Source organism: Acipenser ruthenus, chromosome 8, assembly GCF_902713425.1.
Source record: "Acipenser ruthenus chromosome 8, fAciRut3.2 maternal haplotype, whole genome shotgun sequence".
Lineage (NCBI taxonomy): Eukaryota > Metazoa > Chordata > Actinopteri > Acipenseriformes > Acipenseridae > Acipenser > Acipenser ruthenus.
The window spans coordinates 18,075,499-18,098,461 of record NC_081196.1 but is presented as its reverse complement, the minus strand read 5'-3'; the positions used below and the strand labels follow the sequence as shown (position 1 = coordinate 18,098,461).

At 36.4% G+C, this 22,963-nt stretch overlaps 1 protein-coding gene and 1 long non-coding RNA gene across 3 annotated transcripts in view; one reads left to right on the top strand and one right to left on the bottom strand.

The window, feature by feature from the left end:
- Positions 1–13,611, top strand: part of LOC131737746 (uncharacterized) — a 66,029-nt gene extending 52,418 nt beyond the window's left edge. The window contains exon 3 of the long non-coding RNA XR_009329340.1: positions 13,496–13,611. This is a non-coding gene — a long non-coding RNA (uncharacterized LOC131737746). The remainder of the gene's footprint in view (positions 1–13,495) is intronic.
- Positions 1,202–20,663, bottom strand: LOC117406904 (lipase member H-A-like). 2 transcript variants are annotated; one of them, XM_059028683.1, is made up of 11 exons: positions 20,475–20,663; positions 14,173–14,388; positions 11,513–11,883; positions 10,689–10,797; positions 9,787–9,888; positions 7,273–7,362; positions 6,298–6,465; positions 4,632–4,721; positions 4,394–4,502; positions 3,650–3,823; positions 1,202–1,994 (listed from the first exon to the last, which is right to left on the bottom strand). In XM_059028683.1, exons 2-11 carry the CDS (start codon positions 14,222–14,224, stop codon positions 1,907–1,909), a joined length of 1,353 nt encoding a protein of 450 aa, XP_058884666.1. In that variant the 5' UTR covers positions 14,225–14,388; positions 20,475–20,663; the 3' UTR covers positions 1,202–1,906. The 2 variants fall into 2 exon arrangements, with proteins under 2 accessions (XP_058884666.1, XP_058884665.1); XM_059028682.1 differs by having other exon boundaries at positions 14,173–14,236.
- Between the last annotated feature and the right edge of the window lie 2,300 nt (positions 20,664–22,963).

The following is a 22,963-nucleotide window of genomic DNA, read 5'->3' as shown; positions in this document are numbered from 1 at the left end:
TGAGACCAATTTTAGCTAACATATTCCATGACTATATATTCTTTCTATCTATCTATCTATCTATCTCTCTCTCTCTCTCTCTCTCTCTCTCTCTCTCTCTCTCTCTCTCTCTCTCTCTCTCTCTCTCTCTCTCTCTCTCTCTCTCTCTCTCTCTCTCTCTCTCTCTCTCTCTCTCTCTCTATATATATATATATATATATATATATATATATATATTCTGACTCTATATACTGTGCATATATATCACTAATTTATCCAGTCTCACTTCATCTCACCTCATTCTTTTCCTTATTCTTATGATGTATGTCAGTCACAGACACCCCCCACCACCACTGTAAGTACAATACAAAATTAGAGCTATCAATAATGTGAACAAGATCACCATGACCTACATCCGCTGTATGCACATGTACAAATGGATGTTTGTTATACAGACAGATAGATATCCCCAGATTGTGATACTCCTAAAGGGTGCACTACCAAGTGTCAGCTGAACACAACCACATAAACTCTTCACTACAGCTATGGCCAAAAGTTGTCATCAATTTTAGGATTCAGACACTAAAAAAAAATATGAACATCATTTTTACCTTTAATTTAACATCATGTAATCAAAGAAGCTACAAAATGATATTGCTAAAGTCTACCGGAAGCTATAATAGTAGTACAGTATTTCATGTTAGATTTTTTGAATATCACATTTTTCAATTTTTCGTTAAGTATATAGAAAACTACAAAGCGGTATGTAATTCAATATGTTAATGTAACAATATTCAGGTTTAACTCAACTTTATGAAGCAAAATGTGTTAATTCTATAGGGTGATGCAGAACTTTTGGCCATAGCCGTATATAATGATATAAGTGTGACCTATTGACAGGGCGTCTCCATATACCCCATTATTTAAAAAAGGGCATTGTAATTGTATAAGTGGTTCTCTAGATATATGACATTCAGACAGGCAGGCCTGTATACCGCCAGTTTAAATTCTTCTAAAGAATATCTTAGCAAGTCGCATCACAATTGGACAATCAGTTTTCTAGATATAGTCAAAACCCTAAAGTGTGAACTATTTTCCTATGAACGACCGGCTTCCCCAGTTTAAACTGCAGTTAATTTACTAACCATGTAGTACCATGGTTAAAAGCCAGATGGCAGCATTGGGCAACATAAGCTCAACAAACTGAACTCTGGTCCCAAAATTTTCATCCATGATTATTTAATTTTTTTATTTGTACTTATTTTTTATTACAGTTGGAATTGAATTTACTTTTTTTGAGACATGTCAATACTTTTGGAAGCTTATGTTATACTCTGAGACCCCATACACCTTCAGTACAAAATGCACTAACTCACATTGATATTACTACTATTTTTTTTTAAATAACATTACAAACTATTCTGTAAAACAAATTATGAAAACTGAAAAGAAAACTGCAAACTGAAATAAATTTGAAATTTTGTTTTTTTTTCACATTCATATTTGCATTCATAATTTAAATTCAGTTTTACACAATAACTTGTAGATAATTTCAAGCACTGCACAAGTGTTGAGAGGAATTGTCATATGTAGTACATCTGTTATCTTAACAATTTTTATTTTGATAAACACAGTTTTGAGGCACAAGAAAACATGAACACAAAAAACAAACAGAAATAACCTATTTAATATGTATGGAAAATTGTTTGCACAGTGTTTAGTAATTAGGAATAAAAAAGAACATTTAAAATAAATTCAAAAGCTAGAAATGTATATTTACAGGGGGGAAAAAGGAAGATGTTTGTATTCTGCTTTACAAAAATAATACCAATATTGTTGAATTTTCTTTTTACAGAAGAATTACAGATAGGCTATTTTATAAAACCCATAATCCAGATTTTGTTTTAACATCACTATAGCTTTCATATTACATTTCAATGTCCTGGCAAATGATTGGCCGGAATGTCACTTCAGTATTTTCCTCCATAATCAGATCATATCTACACAAGTGTGGTCTGAAAGACAAAAATGTTATTGGAAAAGTCAACAAAAAAAAAAAATCTGGTTTGAGACTGTACACTGTCAGAGAATGAATTATTTGGACTAGTGGCATTAGTAAAATGTAACAGAACTAGCAATAATATGGACAACTACAGTATTAGTTTGCTGAGAAGGCAGTGACCTTTTATATATTTTTGATACACATTAGTAAGCAATAATTAGAAGAGGGTGGGCCTGCTAGCAGCTGCTATGAAACTGCTGTTGTTTTGACTGTGACCACAGTAGATTTTGTTTTTGTAACTGCTCCATCGGAGCTAGGCTTTTGTTTTCTGTTTTAGTTTTGCTAAACGTGTTTTAAATTGACAACAGAACTGGCAGAAGGCACAGGTGTCGTTGTCCATCCATCAACAGTCCAAAGCACCTTTGACCATTGTTCCATAGTCCAATTTCTGTGTGTCTTCTTTCTATTCCTTAAGGATATTATCTTCAAGTATTGCTCATCTTTGTTTGACAGCTTTTTGGGTCTTCCATTCCTTGGTTTGTCAATTACAGATGATGTTTCTCTGTACTTGTTGATTATGCTTCGGATACCACACATTGAAAATCGAGTGTTGCGAGCTATTTCACTCAATGTAAACAAGTCAAGGTTGTTTATAATAGTAGAAAACACTAGTGGAGGCTTTGAGTAAATTGTTGATGCTCATAATGCATCAGAGTAGAAAAATGCAACATGTCTAAGACTTTTCACAGCAACATATTGCTGACTCGCACATCCTCGGTAATTCAACTGGAAAATACATTTCTCAACTTCTTTTTATTGAGCGTTCACCAGGAGAAAGAGACCTCTTATAAGGATTGCAGTACAACCAGATCATCTTCCCTCAGCAACGATGATTTTCAATTCCTACAGGAAGGCACATGATCTGGATACACTGCAATGTTTGAAAGAAAAATTGTCTCTCCTGGCGAATGTTCCCGAGTAATTTCTTAGCTGATTTACCTATGATGTGTAAATACAAATATCAAAACAGTCAGGATTATGTTGAGAAATATATTGCTGTGATATGGACAACACAGGATACAGCAAAGGTAAAGTAATGTGTTTCATGTAAACACTGCAGGGGGTTCTGTAACACTTTAATATCCTTGTTGGTAGATGCCAGTGGTTCACAAATTGAAGCTTGGATAACTACAGAGGATGGACAGAATATTTGAAATGCCAGCCCTAGGACTGTCAATAGGCCTCCATAGTATGATTCTCTGTGACGAGTCGGCAAGGTCTTTAAATTGTTCTATTGGGACTTGACCATTCCCCAGTGATTACTGCCTTGAATTACTTCATCAATGTTAGTTGTGTAAGTCTGCAGCGAAGTGAATTACATTGGTATCTCTTTGAGACTGGTTCCTTGAAAACAGTAGTATTTGTGCAGTCTTGAATATAGAAGTATCTGACAACTGAGCTTCTGCTATAAGCCCTCAAAGTAGATTCCATATACTGTCTTGCATATCTTGACTGAAGCACTATGTAGATGCAACCTTTGTATATTACAATATACCTCAGGAATGCCATTTGCAAAACAAATTATGCAGTCACATACAACTATGTGTAACATAACAAAGGTTTTTTTTTTTTTTCAATAATTTTACATATATTGAGCCCAACATTTACCTGTTTTTGTTATCCAATGACTTCAGTCTCATCCGTATAACTCTCAGTTTATATCTGGGGCCAATCACATTTCCTGTGGAGAATTTGACTGAGATCTTTTGGACATTCTCCACATCCTTATCAAACTGTGTTAGCAACTGTGTTTCTGTGTACTGTTCAAATTTTGACGCTTTGCTGAAAGAGAAAAAAATAAAAATCTTATACTTCCTAGTGTTATTTCAGGTAAAGTAATCCAAGATTAGTACGAATCAGGGTCTGTGAAAGCAGACGTAAATGTATTTGGTTATATTTACCTTCTTGCTGAATAAACCATCCTTGAATCTGTACAACTAAATAATTCATTCTGCCATTTTAAAGACAACTCATTTTATTATTTAGGCTGGAAATGGTCAACCAATTTAGTTTAGCAATTTTAGTTTTTCTAGTGCAGTACATAAAACTACTGATCAAGCCCCTTATGAATATTTAGCACAGCCATTTTGTACTCTAATTATGCAGTTTCCACATGCTTTCCCCATGATTGTACTATACATTTACCGTAGTTTACCATGTTTTTAATATGCTACCAAACCTTTCTGTAAATGCTTACCTTTGCTTGTTCATGCTTTCCCTCTGCTTTATTGTATTTTACAATGCTTTTATTAAGGCTTTCAGACATTTATCTTTATACATACATTTTGCATAATGTTAACACAAATACACATACTTTAATTCAGATTTGAAATTGTTAAACGTGTAACTTACTGATCTAATTTTGATTCTGTCACGTTTTTTCCGTTCATCAATTTTATTGTAATGTATCCCCAGCGTGTGCTTTTGTTCCATGTAATAATATCCAGAAGGTAATTGTACTCTTTAGGGAAATTAAAGCAAAACACAATCCTTGTTTGGTGAAGGTTTTGTATTTCTTAATCATATATTTCACAATTCAATATTAAATCAATAAATATAAATGGAAAGAGTACACTTAAAAGTCACTTACTACAAAATGGAGGATCTGCTGTTGTAGAAAAATATGCTTTTGTTTGCTCAAGTTTAACAAGAGCATCTTTCCATTTGTATATGTAAAAACCTGTATGTTGAAGAACAAAAACTGTAAAAGCATTGCCCCACACGCATGTTGAATTTTACTACATTCTGCAACAGGTTGCAGAGATTTTTAATTTTTTAATTTTTTACTTTTTTGTAAGGGAAAGGGGGTTTAAAAGTAAGTGGGACCTTGAATGAACTGAGTAAGTCACCGCTGTTCAACAAAATGTGTGAAACTGTGTATAGCATTACAAGAGACAAATTTTTTCCCTACAATGATAATGAACAATATCTGAGTAATTGTTAATTCAATGTTTGTACATTACACATTTTTAAAGCAGTTATTTCTTTTTTGGGGGGTGAAAAAAAAAGTTTCTAGAAGCCCATCTTGATATACACTGTCTGCCTTGATCACAGCCTTGACTTGACTTGCCGTAGAATCCACAAGGTGATGGAAGGTGTCTCAAGGGATGTTAATCCATTCAGTCATTAATATGGCATGCAATAGGGGCAGAGAGGTAGGCAAAGGATTGTGGTAATGAATGCATTTTTCAAGTCACCCCTAACGTGCTCAACTAGATTGAGATCTGGGAATTGTGATGACTGTGAAAGATGCCTGAAGTCCTTGACATACTGCATACAATACATTTTGCTCTTAGGTGGCTTTATAGCAATGCAGGGACCACAAGTCACATCACGTGATAAACCTAATCTGGATTTCTAATTCAGGGCGATGCTAAATTCAAGTCAGGTGGACAGGTCCTATTAAAGTGGCCATGCAGTGTAAGTCTTGTTTTGTTCACATTCCTCACAGATAGCTTTATCTGTATGTAAACATTACAACCTCTCTCTTGAAAAGCGTCAGTCTGTGACATACTTGTACAATTGCAACACAAGGGTGTGTGTTACAACTGGCAGTGTTACTTCACTCAGTGTAGCTGTAAGTTAAATGCCTTGAATGTCAACAGTTCTATTAAATGAAGATGTAATATGCCAAGTGTCCTACAACTGGCATTACAGATGCTAAACACATGTAATATTAGTTACATGTTAGTTTTGTCTATCTTAATCGTATCTAATTATTTGCTAGTAGTCAGTCCGCTTTTTAGTTTTAGTAAATGATTTTATTCACTATTTGTAAGTCATTTTCTGGTGCTTTAGGTTGTCTTCATGTTTCTTTAACTTTGTCACTTTGCACTTTCTGTAGACTTGTGTTTTCTTCCTTCGTTTTTCTTTTGCATGTAAGAAATGTACCAAGAGATAATACACAGAATTTACTCTATCAGACACTGAAAACAATTCAACCAGCCGCTACTGCTGTTACTAAAATGCAGCCGTGCCTAATAATAATTTAGAGAGGAAACATGCTCAGTCGGAATCACTTGTGCGTACAGGTGGATGATAATTTTTAAACTATAGGCAGACTGTAAACTTAGAGCTGCAAAACAAAAATGAATTATGTATGCACAGCGGTTTAGAGATAATATAAAATAACTCAAGATAATTAGAGTCGTCCTGCGTACCCCCTATGACCCTTAGACGTGCCCCAGGGTACGTGTACTCCCGGTTGAAAACCTTGCTCTATATTATTAAATGGCATAAATCTGAATATATCTTACCTAATACAGGACAAGGTGCTGGAAGAAAAGCATCACATTCAGTGCATTTACCATCCAGAAATTTTTGGTATGATGAGCAGGGGTAAGCCTTTATTTCACAGGTCTTATTTAAAGAGCAGAGGAATAGGAATACGGATCTCTGATGGTCACACACAAAGTATTGTTTTCCTAGAAGACATAAATTCATTATACAAGACACCTTGAGTTGAAATTTAGACGCTTGTCTTTTTGACATCTTATGTTATAGTTGTATGATTGACAGCTCGTTTCACAGACCCTGATTAGCTCTTATCTTGGGTTGTCTTACCTAAATTAAAATTGAGTAGTCCAAGATTGGTGCTAATAACGGTCTGTGAAACCAGCAGTGAATGTTTAAAGTTTGTAGGGTCAATTAGGTACAGTTCTGCATTTCTGTTTTGTATGTATTGGCTGGATTCTGTCATTTACTATTACTTGTGTGATATTCTAGGTATAGACTGCCACTATTAAAGTCTGTTGGCTGCTACTGCATGTATGTAGCAGAGGTACTGTAGGTGTTTTACCTGTCACTGTGACGTGAACATTCTGAGCACTGGCTGTTTTTCACTGCCTTGTACTGATTTTTATGCTGCAGATGATCTTTTGTTTTGTGTATTCCATAACACAAACAAACCCCACAAATCCTGACAAACAATATTGAGTTACTATCATACTTTATTCTCAATATAGGTACAGTTCACATGAAATAGTTCAACAATCTGAATCAGCAAAGTTAATTTAAAACAGTTACAATCGCTCAGGTACCTCAGCCATTCAGATGATGGACTAAATAAAGGTTTTGATATGATTAGAAACCTCACAATCATACAGACAGGCAGCCTATATCCCTGTAATACCCCCCACATCACCTCCAGCTCTTGCCTAATCTCCTGTACATATGCCTCCGAGTAAGTGATAGTAATAAATGCAACTTTCCATAGTATGATGGACACTTACCAGAAAGTATGGTTTTGGGGCAGCCAGGTTGGTCTGTTCCTCCGTTGGCATAGAAATCTATGTGTCCTAGCGGTTCTCTGAAACCTAAAGCTAAAATAAAAAGCTACCTTTCATTCAAATCTCAGAGGTGGAATATCGTATTAGGCGAATAAGAACAGCATACATTTGTATTGCAATGTAAATGCCGTATTCACTATTCTTACATTATTGTCTTTGGAATAACCATACTCTGTGGGCAAGACATATTAGATTTTTCAAGTTTTTTATGTGTGTTGTTATGATGTGTTGTTATTTCATGACTGCTTATAACCAATTAGAAGTTAGTTCTAAAGGCTAGAATAGGCTGGTGCTGAATTGAAACATACATGTACTGTAGGACTGTATTCAGAGTATAGAGTACATTTTTTCTAGCTTATGCCGTTAATGTTATTTGCGATTGACTGAAAACAATAAACAATCTCAGCTTTTAAAGAAAAATGGAACTAAAGTTGCTGTGTACATAGAAATAAGAACAAAAGATAGTCAGTATGACTTGCAACTGATGGTGGTTTCCCACACAGTTCCCATGTGAGGTGGAATGGCCTGAAATATAAATAATCACATGACAGAAGGCTTTCAGAAAAGTCTAAACACAGTGAATGGCCTTTTTTGTGAGACTGAGCTCTGCTGGCCAGTACTGGCATGGCAATCACAACTACCTGTGTGTATAAAACCTTGCCTGTCTGGTGTGAAGTGAAGTAGTTAAAAATGTAAAAATACTTTTATTGGGATCAATTGAAAAGGGATGGGGCATGCAACTTCAAAGAAATGACCAGTATCCTGTATAACCACATGCTTTTGGTCTCCTTATCAATGCATTACTTTTTTATTGGCAGTGTTTATATCGGAGGTTCCCTAACTGGGGGCTAGGGGACGATTTCAGTTGTGCCAAAAGACACAAACAGAAATGTCTCCCAATTAACTCTGAAAACTCTATATTTCCCAGGTCACGAGATCTTTTTATGTATATAAACGCTGCTGTTAGGTGCTTGGGGTTATTTTGAATGCAGTACTCACTACCTAGTTGTCGACTGTCATAAATTTGCAATCTTTATTTCCAGTGACTGTGATAACATTATGCGCCTTAAGAAGAACAACATTTTACAGTGGGTGGTGGTCCTCATTTAGGAGACATAGGGGTAAATGTAAGGATACGTGCAAAGTGATTTGCAGGTGCAAAACCCCCATAATGCAACCGTAAATTGTGTTTAGCAGCAGTAAAGTCTGATTTTAGCGTCTGCTAAAAATGTGCCGTATGTAAAGAATGGTGTTCACCTGGCGCACTGCATCTGCTATCAAATGTGCACTTTGCCATCATTATGCCATTCAAATTATATTGAAATGCATTCAAATGAAAAAAAGAGCATTGGAATTGGGCAGGATCTAGATACTAAGCGGGCGCAAACATTATACTGTGATGTAAAGATTTTGCCTTGCACCCTCCAAAAACTTGACAGCTCTTCTTACAAGGTGCAAACCATTGTAGAAGCGAGGAATTAAGAGCTGAATAAAAGCACACACCTGCAGAGACCTGTCATTGGCTTCAGGATGGCTGCTGTGGTAGCCATCCTGATGCAGCGACACGGCTCTTGTTGAGGAGAGGCAGGAACACGTTCGGAGGAGAAGGGCAAGATGTAGAAGACCCAGCATATTCAATCCCAGGGTCACTTTGTTTGAGATGCCGGATGTGGTGCTAAAGCGTTATCGTCTCACTCTGCAGGTCATCCTAGGCCTAATAGTTGAATTGAGGGATGAGCTAGACTCTAGTGTCAATCTAGGGACCGCTACCCCTGCACATGTGAAAGTGCTGTGTTCTCTGCACTACTTAGCCTCTGGTTCCTTTCAGACCACAGTTGGAATGTCTGGAGGGATAGTCCTTTTCCAGAGTGCTAGGCACAATCATTTCCTTAGGATACTAGCATAACTGATGTTGGCTAAGGCTTTTCCAAACAACTTTGTTTCATGCTGAGTGACCTCAGCCGTAAGGACTCTCAGTTCCTTCTCAGAAAAAAAAAAACTTTTCCGTGAAGCCAAGAGGACTTTGCTGCCCTTACTCTGACATATATTTTTTTTGGTTTGTAGTTTCGTGCTCCACAAATGTCATACAGCGCCTACTGCTCTCTGTACTCGTAACTCAGTCACCTCTGGGCTGCAAGTGCAGCCGCTAAATAGACCAATGTGCTTATTTAGACCCTCATTATCATAAATGCGGATTATTATATGTGTGTTGAGTAATGTGCATTGCTTTTAAGCTTACATAGGGCGCAGTGCAAAATAATTGCCTGGCCGCAATGTACTTTGAATTTTGCATCCGCAATCATTTGCACTGCTCCTATACTTACATCTCCCCCATAATGTCATGGCCAAGGAGATTTTGGAATCCCTGCTTTATGTTTTGTGTGATATATAAAAATACTTGACATTGAGAAACACTGCTACTACTAAGTGTTTAAAACTGTTAAAACACTGACTTACCATCAATATCGGTATGTAAGACATCCACAAACTCTGCATCAGTGGGGTCAAGCCTCTCTGCAGGTGGTTTACCAGTAAACATTGGGCCTGCAGGGTCAAGGCCTACAAAAAAAGAAGTGTAGTTTGTGCTGAGAAAATACTATACCAATGAGCCACAATAGAATACAATAAATAATTATTAAAAAGCATAAGTATTTATTTATTAGTATTTAGTTGTTACACCCATAACTCACAGCAAAGCGAGTTACTTGCAGTTTTAAATGAACAATTTTAGAAATACTAAATACTAAGTATTAAATATTAAAAGTATTTCTTAATGTCTTCATTTGAAAAATTGTATTTGAAATATATAATTTGCAAAGTTTCTTTTAGTATATCACTCTAGAGTGTTTTATAGTTATGGATTAAACGGACACTGTACTGTGGTAAGCCATGAACAAAAAAAGGAAATTAATTAATAATTTACTCCTTCACCTGTGCTATTGATAAAGCTGGATAGAAATTATTATTATTTATTTCTTAGCAGATGCCCTTATCCAGGGCGACTTACAATTGTTACAAGATATCACATTATTATTATTATTATTTTTATATATACAATTACATTATTTTTTACACATTATTTTTACATACAATTACCCATTTATACAGTTGGGTTTTTTACTGGAGCAATCTAGGTAAAGTACCTTGCTCAAGGGTACAGCAGCAGTGTCCCCCACGACCCTCCGGTAAAGAGTCCAGAGCCCTAACCACTACTCTACACTACTGCCCTTTAAAATGAATGGGTGGTTCAATTGCAGAACATGCCAAGCCAAATGAATGAATTTCAATATTTCCTGGAAGTATGTCATGTTATATAGAGTCTGTTTTCAATTAATATAAATAAATACTTTGAATCTTACCAGTGATTCTTCCAATTTTGCCACCCAGCATGTTCCCAACAAACCCAGATATGTGAGCTCCAAGACTGATCCCTATCAAATGGAAAGAGCTGAGTGAACTGCCCATTTCCTAAAGCACAAAAGCACAACAAAACAAATTTTACTAGTCATTGTGTCTGTTTACAATAATCATAGCTGTTTCGCAACATTTTAAACATGGAAACACAGGTTAAATGTTTGGAAACACATTTTAAAAGGACAGTCCACCATATGACTGAAACATTTGTTAATAATATAGTTCAGGCATGGCAACGTGTAAGGTTAATTTGAAATGTATTTCAACAGGAATAAAGCCAGTGCAGCCGTCGAACAGCATATCTGTAATTTGACGTAAGGCCACATCTATCTCATTGCCGCCCACTAAAATCAGGGGCAGGATACCAAATGATACCAAATGATAACACCCCCTCATGGGAAGTGATGCACAGCACACCTCTCTTAAAGCTGCAGCAGCTCCATTAACCAGCAGCTTCTCTCTTAGCAACTCTGTTATATCTGCTTTTATACAGATTCTACACAAGTGTTGCATCAATGTCTGGTGTCACAGACCCTGATTAGCACTTATCTTGAACTACCTTACCAAAGGCTGTAGCTTTGGGTTTCATACAATTTTCAACTTGTGGGCCAATAGTTTTAAACTATAAGCTTCAATTCCACAATACAAAGTATAGCTTCCACATATATTTTATTAAGCCAAAATAATACACACCATAGAAGAAATAATGTGTACAGTGTAAAAAAAAATTCACACAATATAATATAATTATATTAAAAGAATAACTTACTATCATCTGTTTAATAAACAAGGTTAGGATTTGTGCCACTCTCTTTGTGTTTTCTGCTGCTTTCGGATATATGATGGTAGCAGCTCCTCTGTTCCAGTCAACTATAATCACGTTCATATCTTCAGCAGATAACAAAAGCTGTACTATTGTGTCTATCCACACTGGGGGGGCTCCTGATGGCCTGTATCCATGGATTACAAAGGTGGTTTTTCTTTTCACATTCAGCAAATTAGAACCTGTGAAATTTGTGTGATCCAGATGATTTCCACAGTTTATGGTTTCATTTGTGTAGAGCAACAGCTTAACGTCCAGTTTTGTCCCAATAAAGGAATTGTGAAAGTCCAACGCTGTGAAATGCTTACATTCAGGTTCTAGAAATGAAGTAAGTAAAATAAAAAATTATGATTTGGAGTTATTTTTAAACCTATTATTTTTTCTTTCTTGAGAGTCTTACCAATATCACAAAAACCTCAACATTAAAAGTATGTTTTGATACATTTTATTTGCTATACTACATAGTCGCAGAGTATTCAGACACATTTGGCACTTTACTGAGACAACTAATTTGGAAGCATGTGTTATACCAAACAGGAATGCAAAAAATCCAATATTGAACCCAATATGGTGGCCATCTTACAGGTCAAAGTGAAGGAGATGTTAGATTTTGTGGGAGGAGTTTCCATAACACTGAAAATATGAAGTAGCTAGCTCAACTGGTTTATGGGGTATTAGTACAGGAGTTGTAATATTGGTGGTGGTGGATTTGCAAATTCATATACTCCATTCATACAAGGATGGTTAATAATAATGTAGTTCCATGGAGGTGTTCTAGTGACATGATAAAACAGAAGAGCAAAACTGAGACAGATGTATTGTATTGGAAGTTAGTTCAGTTGAAAAATATATTTTGTAAACTAATCCTTTTCATTTAAAAAGTTTGCTGTGGAAAATATCCACACACACACACACACACACACACACACATATATATATATATATATATATATATATATATATATATATATATATATTTAGAAAACTTTTGATGTTCTTTTTTTTTTTTTTACCATACTTTAACTATGCTTTACTACACTGTTTGGTACATTATAGTAAACTTTTATGAGGGATAGATGATGCTTTCTTCATAGCTGACACTGGTCTCTATTTTGTTATGACCAAATGCCATGCCCATGAAACATATAGCTTTTTCTAGAAACTTAATGTGTTTTTTGTTGTCAAAAAAGTCTGCTTTCTGATAGAGTATGCCGAAGGCTAAACATAGCGAGCAATGTAGCAAACAGATATGTTTGTGTAAAATTTTACATAATTGCTCAAAAAAAAAGAATTCACATTGCTAAAAATAGCCTACTTCTTTCTCCAAAGAGATTCCACATGGGATAATCATAGGTATACATTTAATTACATGACATGCTTTGAAGCAAACACAATTTTTCAACAGTAATAAAGCCAGTGCAGACTCACTGAAATCACAGAGAACCTTAAAGGGGTAGTATATAACAGCTACATTTATAATATATCAGTTATTAAGTTTAATATTGTTAATTTTGTTCAGTGAGTCAAAGTATGTGTAGTGTTGAGACATCACAACAGCAGTTTAATCAAGGCTTAACAAAGCACGGCTAGCATTTCAAAGACTGCGGCCTATATGGAAGTCAAAGACGTACAGTCTGAAGCTAAAGATGAAACTCTACAACAGCAATGTTAAATCTGTGCTACTGTACAGTTCAGAATGTTGGCGTGTAACCAAAGAAGACAGACAAACTGGAAGTTTTCCACAAATGTCTACAAAACATATGTCCAATTTTCTGGCCGAATAAGATATCAAACAAGGATTTGTACATTAAGACTAAATCAAGTGACATTAACACAGAGATATGGCAGAGAAGACTACAATGGCTAGGCCATGTACTTTGGATGCTGCACAACAACACCACCAAAATTGGAATGTGATTGTCCCCACAGGGAAAACTCAAGCGAGGAAGACCAAAAAACACCTGGAGGAGCACTGTTGAGGCAGATCTGAAAGACATGCATATGAGGTGGGGAGAGGCGGAGAAGGTGGACAAAGATAGATCATTGTGGAGGTCAAAGGTTGTAGCCTCATGTTCCAGAAGAAACAGAGATGATTAAGAATGATAAAAGTTTGGAGAAGATTGGTGCAAATCGGCAGCTACCATATTGTGGACAGTTGGGCGGACATGATCAGTGCATAACAGTGTCATTTTTTAAAAGGATTCCCAAAATGTTCATATTTTTATTTCAGGCAGTAAAGTGTTTACAGCTGCTGTCATGGTATTTCTTTACCTAAGGGCAAACTATTCGTGACACAGTCTTCATTACAAAATCAATCTGTTATGCCACTGAGAAAAAAAGCCTCAACATAATCACTCTTCGGCTTAAGAGTTCAGCAGTAATCAGCCTTCAGTACATGCATCCTCCAAAATAGGATTATGCTTCTAAGTAAAGAAGAAAGCCATGCAGTTGTTTAACTCATTTGCATTTTAATATAAAAGCTAAATAATAAGTAATCTTCAATAATCTTGAGGTAAAAAAAACAAAACATGTACTTTATGTTTACTTAAAACCTTTAAAATGTTAAGGCTTTGTTTTTTATTTATCAAATACTTTATAAGTCTTACCTGCCCGAAGTATACAGGGATGAAGGAGCATCAGGATCCACCACTTGAACATTGCTGCTTTTATCTTCAGAACGAACAAAGGAAGAGAGTCAGGATTATCTGGAGAGCAATGTGTGTCCTGTGATGGCTGTTCTTGCTTGCAGTCAAATGAGCCACTCGACAGATTTTATACATGTGTGTGGTTTGGAGTCAAGTAGGACCTGGCATCTGAGAAAGCTGTACCATACAGGATTAGGAGCATTTCAGAATGAAGCTCAAAAGACTATTTCAAATGAAAACACACACGATGAACATGCATATAAAGTGTAATCCTAAAATGCAGTTTACCCCTTATCAATATGTGGGGTGACCAGATTTCCAAAGCTCAGAACTGGGAAACATAGATTCAAAAATACTTTATAAAACTACAATGTTGTGTATATATATATATATATATTCCCTTACTCTGGAACCATATTTTAATATGACTGATGATTGTTTACGTAATTAGTGGAATGGTGCCGGGAGTGCTGTCTTGCAGACCGGGACTTTTTTTAAATGTCGGGACACCGGGACAAGGGAAAAGGGGACAGTCCTGGTCAAACCGGGCCGTCTTGTCACCCTAGTAATATAGTGACCAAAGTAGTGTTTGTCAAAGGGTTATGTTTTAAAGTTAATGGATTGCTACATTGATAAATAACAATACAAGTCAGCGATGTCAGACTAAACAAATACTAAAAATGTAGTTACCCAGGATTTTATTATTATTATTATTATTATTATTATTATTATTATTATTATTATTATTATTATTATTGTAGTTAGAACTGTACTGTTCACCATTTTTGTTTGAAAAACACACTGCTAATGCTAAAACTAACAAGAAATACCTGTGGTGTATGTACAGTAGGACCAATTAATTTAAACTCCTGCTTTTCAAAATGAAATCATCTTATTGAATATGGTGAAAATACCCAATAATTCCCCCCCCCCCCCCCCCCCCCCGAGGAAGACAGGACTACATTATTGGATGAGCAAAATGAGTAAACTTAAAAGAAGCAAGGAGCAGCGCTGTGTTCAGTTTTACTGTACATGAAATTCCATTAGTCACACATCACTACAAGAAAATGCCCTTTGCTCAGTAAACAACAGTAAAGTGTTTCCATTTGTTCACCATGTGTTAAACCAAATAAATGTAGGTATGTGATTCCTCTCCTTATCAAATTTGACCCAAAACAATGAATGCTAATATTCCTCATCTGTATTAAAGCCCCCTGCCATGAGAAAAACCCAATGTATGGCCTTGGAGGCAATGATACAAGTGTATGAGGAGGTAGTAATTATATTTGATGTAACAGTGGGCAGGGTCTCCAGCTGATCAGTCGGATAAGAGAACCTGTTATTTGGGGGTTTCAGACTGATCATTTTGCAAACTCTGTCAAACTTTGGGAGTTTTTCATATCACATCAGAAACATGGAAAATGAGTTCAAATGTAAGTGATACTATATTTGTAACATTATAAATAGTTTTCAGGGAAGGGTTGTGGTTCTATAAAGTTGAAGTCAGTAAATTACAGACCGTTTCAACAAAACCAACCAGACATGCTACCATGCTACCAAAATACACCCAGAAATAACTAACATGTGTGTCTCATATACAAGGTAGCAGGCCCTAATAAAAATGCTTTAACATAACAACAGTTTCTTGAAAATGAAACATTTTTTGTATTTGCTTGTGTGAAACTAATCTAGTGCTGATCATGTAGCAATTTGAAATGTTACACAAAATGATGATTTGGCAACCATCACAGTATGCGTAAAAAACTTGGCATGCCACTGAGAGTTAGAGTAGCATGCAAAGGAAGTCACTAATATAGCTATTTGAGTAATAGAACCCGAAGAAGAGGGCTTTACTATCTGGTAAGGCAAGCACATGGTGAGTTGAAGTCCCGAGTTGAAGGCAAGGGCATTTAACAAAACGAGAAGGGCCTTACCAGACGCTAAAGCCCTCTTATGATGGTTCTATTGCTATTAGAAAATGGATGCATACAAAAATAAACATTTAATGTTTTACTGTTTGTTTTCATGATTTTATGCAGCACTAGTTTTTGTTGCTAATGAATATAATAATGTTCCTCAATATTCCATGAGTAATGCAGTTTACTCATTTTGCTCGTATTCAATTCAAGACCCTTGTTCTTGCCTACCACTCTTCACCACACTGCCCCCTCCTACCTCCAATCTCTCCTATCTCCCTACAGCCCCTATCGCCCTCTCCGCTCCTCCTCTACGGGCCAACTGGTCATGCCTTCCCTCCACTCTCCATCCCCCTGTGCCTGCTCCTTCTCTTCCCTAGCCTCTGTGGTGGAACCAGCTACTGGAGAACTTCAGGACTGCTCCGTCTCTTACTGCCTTCTGCCACCTCCTTAAGATTGTGCCACCTCCTCAATACCTGTTTAGACTGTACTTGTAGATCTCTTGATCTACCCCTCCTACTAAGCCTGAACTACTCACCACGTTACTGGATCCTCAGCTGATGCACTATCCTTGCACTATTGCACTACTAATATGTCATTGTAAATATAACTTGTTGTAATCCTAACTTGTTGCACCCTACTTAATATTGTATTTTAGTAGTATTATAAAGGCGCCTGCCAAATAAATAATAATTATTTATTTATTTCTTAGCAGACACCCTTATCCAGGGCGACTTACAATTGTTACAAGATATCACTTTTTTTTTTTTTACATACAATTACCCATTTATACAGTTGGGTTTTTACTGGAGCAATCTAGGTAAAGTACCTTGCTCAAGGGTACAGCAGCAGTGTCCCCCCATCGGGGATTGAACCCACGACCCCCCGGTCAAGAGTCCAGTGCCCTGGTAGGCTTCACGCTTCAATATCCCAGCGGTGGACTATGTCGCGTCCTGGGTATTTCCAAAGCGTAAATAATAACTCTCTCAGACCCTTAACAAACACATTCAGCATTACTGAATGGAAACCTAAAACACCTTTAATGAGCAGTTTGGTAGACTTAGTAACAAATATAATTTTGTTTCAGTCATCATCTAGTGACTTTTAAAAAAAAAAAAAAAGTTAATAATCCTCCCTTGACTCCCACACAACATTTGCTAATGGAGGAAATTCCTCATATAACTCGCCCAGATGAAATCCCTGTCATGGCACCCTGAGCAGATGTAAGAAATACCACACATTTGTTCTATGTATACTTTTTAACTGAAGGTTTGCTGTTTTCCCACATCTGCTTCATAACTGAATTTGGTCAACTACTGTTTTTCAAAGTCCACTTCATAATTTTAGGCAACTACTCACTAGCAACAGCTGGTAATCTGGTGACCTTCTATAATTGGGAATTGGAACAAATATTTACTTAGATTATATTGGGTGCTCAGTAAGTAAATACAATGCTAGATAAGGTTATATCGAATCATTCTGGAGTAACAACAAGCAGTTTACTTTAGAACTTTACACTAAAGGGAGGTTTAATCAAACAACTTTTAGCACCAACTCCTGAAGCAAGGGGTTGAAAACCAGCAAATTCCCAGCTCTGACATGAGTACACCAGTGCTGAACACTTATCTACATTTAGCAGCTTGTAGTAGTATAGTAAGCAGTAGTGGTTTTGTAGCTATTCCTGATTCGTGGTGAATTTGGTACAGACCCTAATGATTTTAACAGTCCATCTTCTGTTATCCTACCAAATAACAGTATTGAGTTTCTAGAATCTGGTTAAGGAAATTTTTCAAGCCCCTATTATATGTTGCTCTTCATATAATCAGGGTGTCAATCATTGTTGTTACTCTTTAATAATAATAATAATAATAATATATTTATTTTTATATAGTGCCTTTCATAGTGGACCACCATTACAAAGTGCTTTACAGATGAAGGCAGATGTGCATTATGTGAACTTTACATTATATTATTATTATTTATTTATTAGCAAATGCCCTTGTCCAGGGCGACTTACAATTGTTACAAGATATCACATTACTTTTACATACAATTACCCATTTATACAGTTGGGTTTTTACTGGAGCAATCTAGGTAAAGTACCTTGCTCAAGGGTACAGCAACAGTGTCCCCCACCTGGGATTAAACCCACGACCCTCCGGTCAAGAGTCCAGAGCCCTAACCACTACTCCACACTGCTGGCATATATGCAGAGTCACTTACAATAGGACATTGATTTAAGGAGGTTAAGTGACTTGCTCAGAGTCACAGAGTGAGTCAGTCAGTGGCAGAGGTGGGATATGAGCCGGTGACTTTCTGGTTACAAGCCCTGGACTGTAACCACTGGACCACACTGCCTAACTTGTCCTAACTTGACAGGGTTCAGAAGAATGTTAGGTCACATAAGAGTTTTGTATCATTAGGTTTAATGATCTTTTGCACTCTGCTGTTACAAACTTGGCTTGGCTTGTCACTACAGCTATAACTACCTTTGGATATGTAAATAAATTGATTGGTCAACTACATGTCTGCTTAATGGTGAAGTAAGATAGCACAGGTGACTGAACAATAGTAAACAGAGACCAAAGAAAAACAGAAATGTAGACCCTTCAAAGTTTGAAATGATGAAGATTCTAAACAAAATATTAAAAGTGGGTAATGTTGCTTTTTTCTGGTTCAGTCAGTTTTCCAGCTAACTAGCGTAAATTAGACAGTTTATCAGTCAATTAAGGTTATGACTGGTAATTAAACTTTACAAAACATGTTGCTTTAGTTCTAAATTGAATCTACTTCCAAGATATAATATTTCTGAAATAACTATAATTTTCATTGGTTGTCAACAGACACATTACTGTATACAGATGTAAAAACCAAAAATGATATACGTGGAACTTAAACAGATTTCGGCCTTAAGCCAGAAAGATCTGATAGTAAGGTTAGTCGTCAAACCAGTATAACTAGCATGCTATTTACCTGCCCATTCAATGAGCTTTGAGTGGGAAATTATTTTGGAATAAAGGTATGGAGCAATGTTTGTTTTTTACATGTTAATTCAATATATATACAAATATTGCTTTACATTCTGCAAATTATTTAATAGGTCTCCAGTGTTCAGTGTCAACTATCCAGTGTCAACTGTCTCCTATTGGACCAGACTTGATTTTAAATGTACAGGGCATTCAACTTATTTAGTACTTTCACTGCAGTATACACGGGAGATTGTACTGACAGCCATATTGAGACATATCAGAAAGAAATGAAGCATAATTACTGACCAATTATAATCAGCTACAGATATACTTTGGATATCCATACTGGAGTTTTCCACATACATATTAATGTGATGCGTATACTATGATGAAGGAAGTGTAGGTTGGAGTTCGGGATTAGGACATTACCCTTCAGAGTATGACTGCTTCCAGTTTACTATTTGAATAGTTATATCATAAAAAATAAGGGAAGAATAAGATAAATTAGGTGCAAGTACAGATGTCATGGGTATCAAGCGCCTCCAATGCTCAGTGCAAAAATAAAACTCACAAAACTGGTTGAAAGTCGTGTTCTGAAACTTGAATTTCCCACACTATATAACTCAATTCCATACTGGTTATATCTGTACAGGTTTGTGATCTGGGAGGAATGGTAAATAGGGATGTTTGTCTCCTAAGTGGAGACATCTCAAAAGGGGTTTTTTTTTAAAATCTTTTGAAGATGATTCAAGCTGTGGTTTATTACGTCAAGGGCATTGTGAAGTTACACTTCATATTCTAAAATGTAAAAGTGCTGTTTGTCTTTCCAGTTTAGTGTTTTATTGTATTGTGCCTAACTGTACAATCAATTGTGTAAGCTCTTTTATGTCTGTGACTTTTTTCACACAGTACTGTATTGTTTTAGGGTCATCAAGCTGATTGTGTGCCCTGTCCTTATAAGTACTTTATAAGAATTGTGAAGGTGTCCTTCTTCTTGCTATGAACATATTTACTGCAACATTAAAATATGAAGTATACACCAATAAAATAAAATACATTTGTTTAATAACTGCATGCGGCACTTTCTACAGTATGGCTATGAATATTTATACTCAAGTGCATATTTGAATCAAAATGACTATAGATAAAACTTAAGAAGTTCAAGCTGGGTTTTACTAAATTACAGATTTATTTTTTCACCTGTTACATTTTACATTATTTTGTACCTGCACTGATAACCCAGTATGTAACACAAACATAACTTGGAAATATGCTACCCTAGGTCTAGATATTTACTGTATATACCAAGAGCTGTTGACATTTGAATTAATGACAAAGGCTTCTTGTAGTTTCAAATTTGAAAAAAATAGTTACTTACCAGCTGAAGGAAGATGGAGCAGTAAAGCCAACCAAAGGAGTGACCATAGACGATAGATAGAAAGGATTGAAGGGATTTGAATAATAATAGAACTATTAAGTCTTGAAGTTTCTGTTTTCAGTCACTGGAAAATAACCCTAGTTTAACAAGCTGCACCTCTAGCATTGTGAATCAGGAAGTACAGAGCAGTATTGTGCATGAAACTCAAAGATAAGCTCCTCCCAATACATACCGATAGCTTTCTTGCCCACACTACATTCACCCTTTTAAACTGAAGACACACCTACAGTATCACCTGTCTGTTGGCAAATACTGTCAAAGATGGGGGGGAAGTGAAGTTTTATAGAAACTGCAAACAAAGCTATGCTGAAGTGAAGCGCTTGCTTTCCTTGGCTGGAACAATGTTGTGGATCTGTCGTATATCATTTATCATAAAAGGCAGCAGTAGTGGTTAGGGCTCTGGACTCTTGACCGGAGGGTTGTTGGTTCAGTCCCAGGTGGGGGGACACTGCTGCTGCTGTACCCTTGAGCAAGGTACTTTACCTAGATTGCTCCAGTAAAAACCCAACTATATAAATGGGTAATTGTATGTAAAAATAATGTGATGTCTTGTAACAATTGTAAGTCGCCCTGGATAAGGGCATCTGCTAAGAAATAAATAATAATAATTTATTTGATTTCCCTTCAGCGTAGCTTGTTTTCAGTTTCTGTAAAGACTTGCATTTCCCTCCCTCTTTTGAAAGTATGCTTTAAACATTTCTTACATTTTAAAACAAAGCATTAAAACACTGCATAAACAGGGGTGAAGAGAAACTAGAACTTGAATTGAACTGACTTGAAAAAAGTGAGCCACCATGTGTTTAACTGCGGTCGTGAGCGCAACCAAGGACCACCGTGTGTTTAACCGGGATCCTTGCCCTTTAGCAAAGGGATTTAATTTAGGAGATTTTAGTGAATTCAGTGTGTGTCAGGGAGAGGATTATTATTATTATTATTATTATTATTATTATTATTATTATTATTATTATTATTATTTACTTCTTAGCAGACACCCTTATCCAGGGCGACTTACAATCGTAAGCAAATACATTTCAAGTGTTACAATACAAGTAATACAATAAGAGCAAGATAAATACAATAACTTTTGTTCAAGCAAAGTACAAGTGTGACAAAACACAATTCAATAATACAGCAGATAGTGATAGTTACATCAGGATATGATTAAATACAAAATACTACAGGTTAAACACTTGGCAGATTACAGTATTCTGAAGTACAGGATTAAATGCAGTAAAAATAGGGGGCAGATAAGAGCAAAATAAAGCGCATTTAAATGAAGGGTGATAGTGTCCCAGGATACAAACAGAGTTCTACAGGTGCTGTTTGAAGAGGTGAGTCTTAAGGAGGCGCCGGAATGTGGTCAGGGACTTGGCAGTCCTGACATCTGTAGGAAGGTCATTCCACCACTGTGGAGCAAGGGTGGAGAAGGAGCGGGCTCTGGAGGCAGGGGAGCGTAGTAGAGTCTTCTACTGCAGGCAGAGGATTCCTGGAGCAGGACCCATTCTACTGGGAGCAGAGCTCGCCTGGTGTTTGGCCAGCTTTTGTTCTGTTAGCTGTTTCTTCCACTGTGTTGAATTTAAATCAAGGGAATAATGCTAAAACTTTACAATGCATTAGTAAGACCTCATCTAGAATATTGTGTTCAGTTCTGGTCACCTCGCTACAAAAAAGATATTGCTGAGAGCGACCAGAATTATTTCTGGTTTAAAAGACAGGCTAAAAGAACTGAATCTATTCAGTCTTGAACAAAGAAGACTACGCGGTGATCTGATTCAAGCATTCAGAATTTTAAAAGGTATTGACAATGTCGACCCAGGGGACTTTTTCAACCTGAAAAAAGAAACAAGGACCAGGGGTCACAAATGGAGATTAGATAAAGGGGCATTCATAACAGAAAATAGGAGGCACTATTTTACACAGAGAATTGTGAGGGTCTGGAACCAACTCCCCAGTAATGTTGTTGAAGCTGACACCCTGGGATCCTTCAAGAAGCTGCTTGATGAGATTCTGGGATCAATAAGCTACTAACAACCAAAGGAGCAAGATGGGCCGAATGGCCTCCTCTCGTTTGTAAGCTTTCTTATGTATTGAATTTGCATAATTAGGAATTGGTGCCAGTGGTCTCCTATATTATTGCTGCAGGCTACCAACCTCAGCACCAGTATTTTGCGACCATGTCTAGAGTTGAAATAAAATCTCATAAAACTAATTGGTAGAGCAAGATTTGTTTCACAAGAACAAAAACATGGAGAAAACCAAAACTGTTGGTTCCACAAATTTGTTGAAAAAGACAAATATTGGGCTTAATATCAGCTTGCTGCAAACTTGCAGAACCAAAGTTACAAAAATGCCTGGGTGGATTAGCATCAATTTGTTGAACTTGCATGGGCTACCAGTATACTGGATCCCCAGTAGCCAATATATACCTA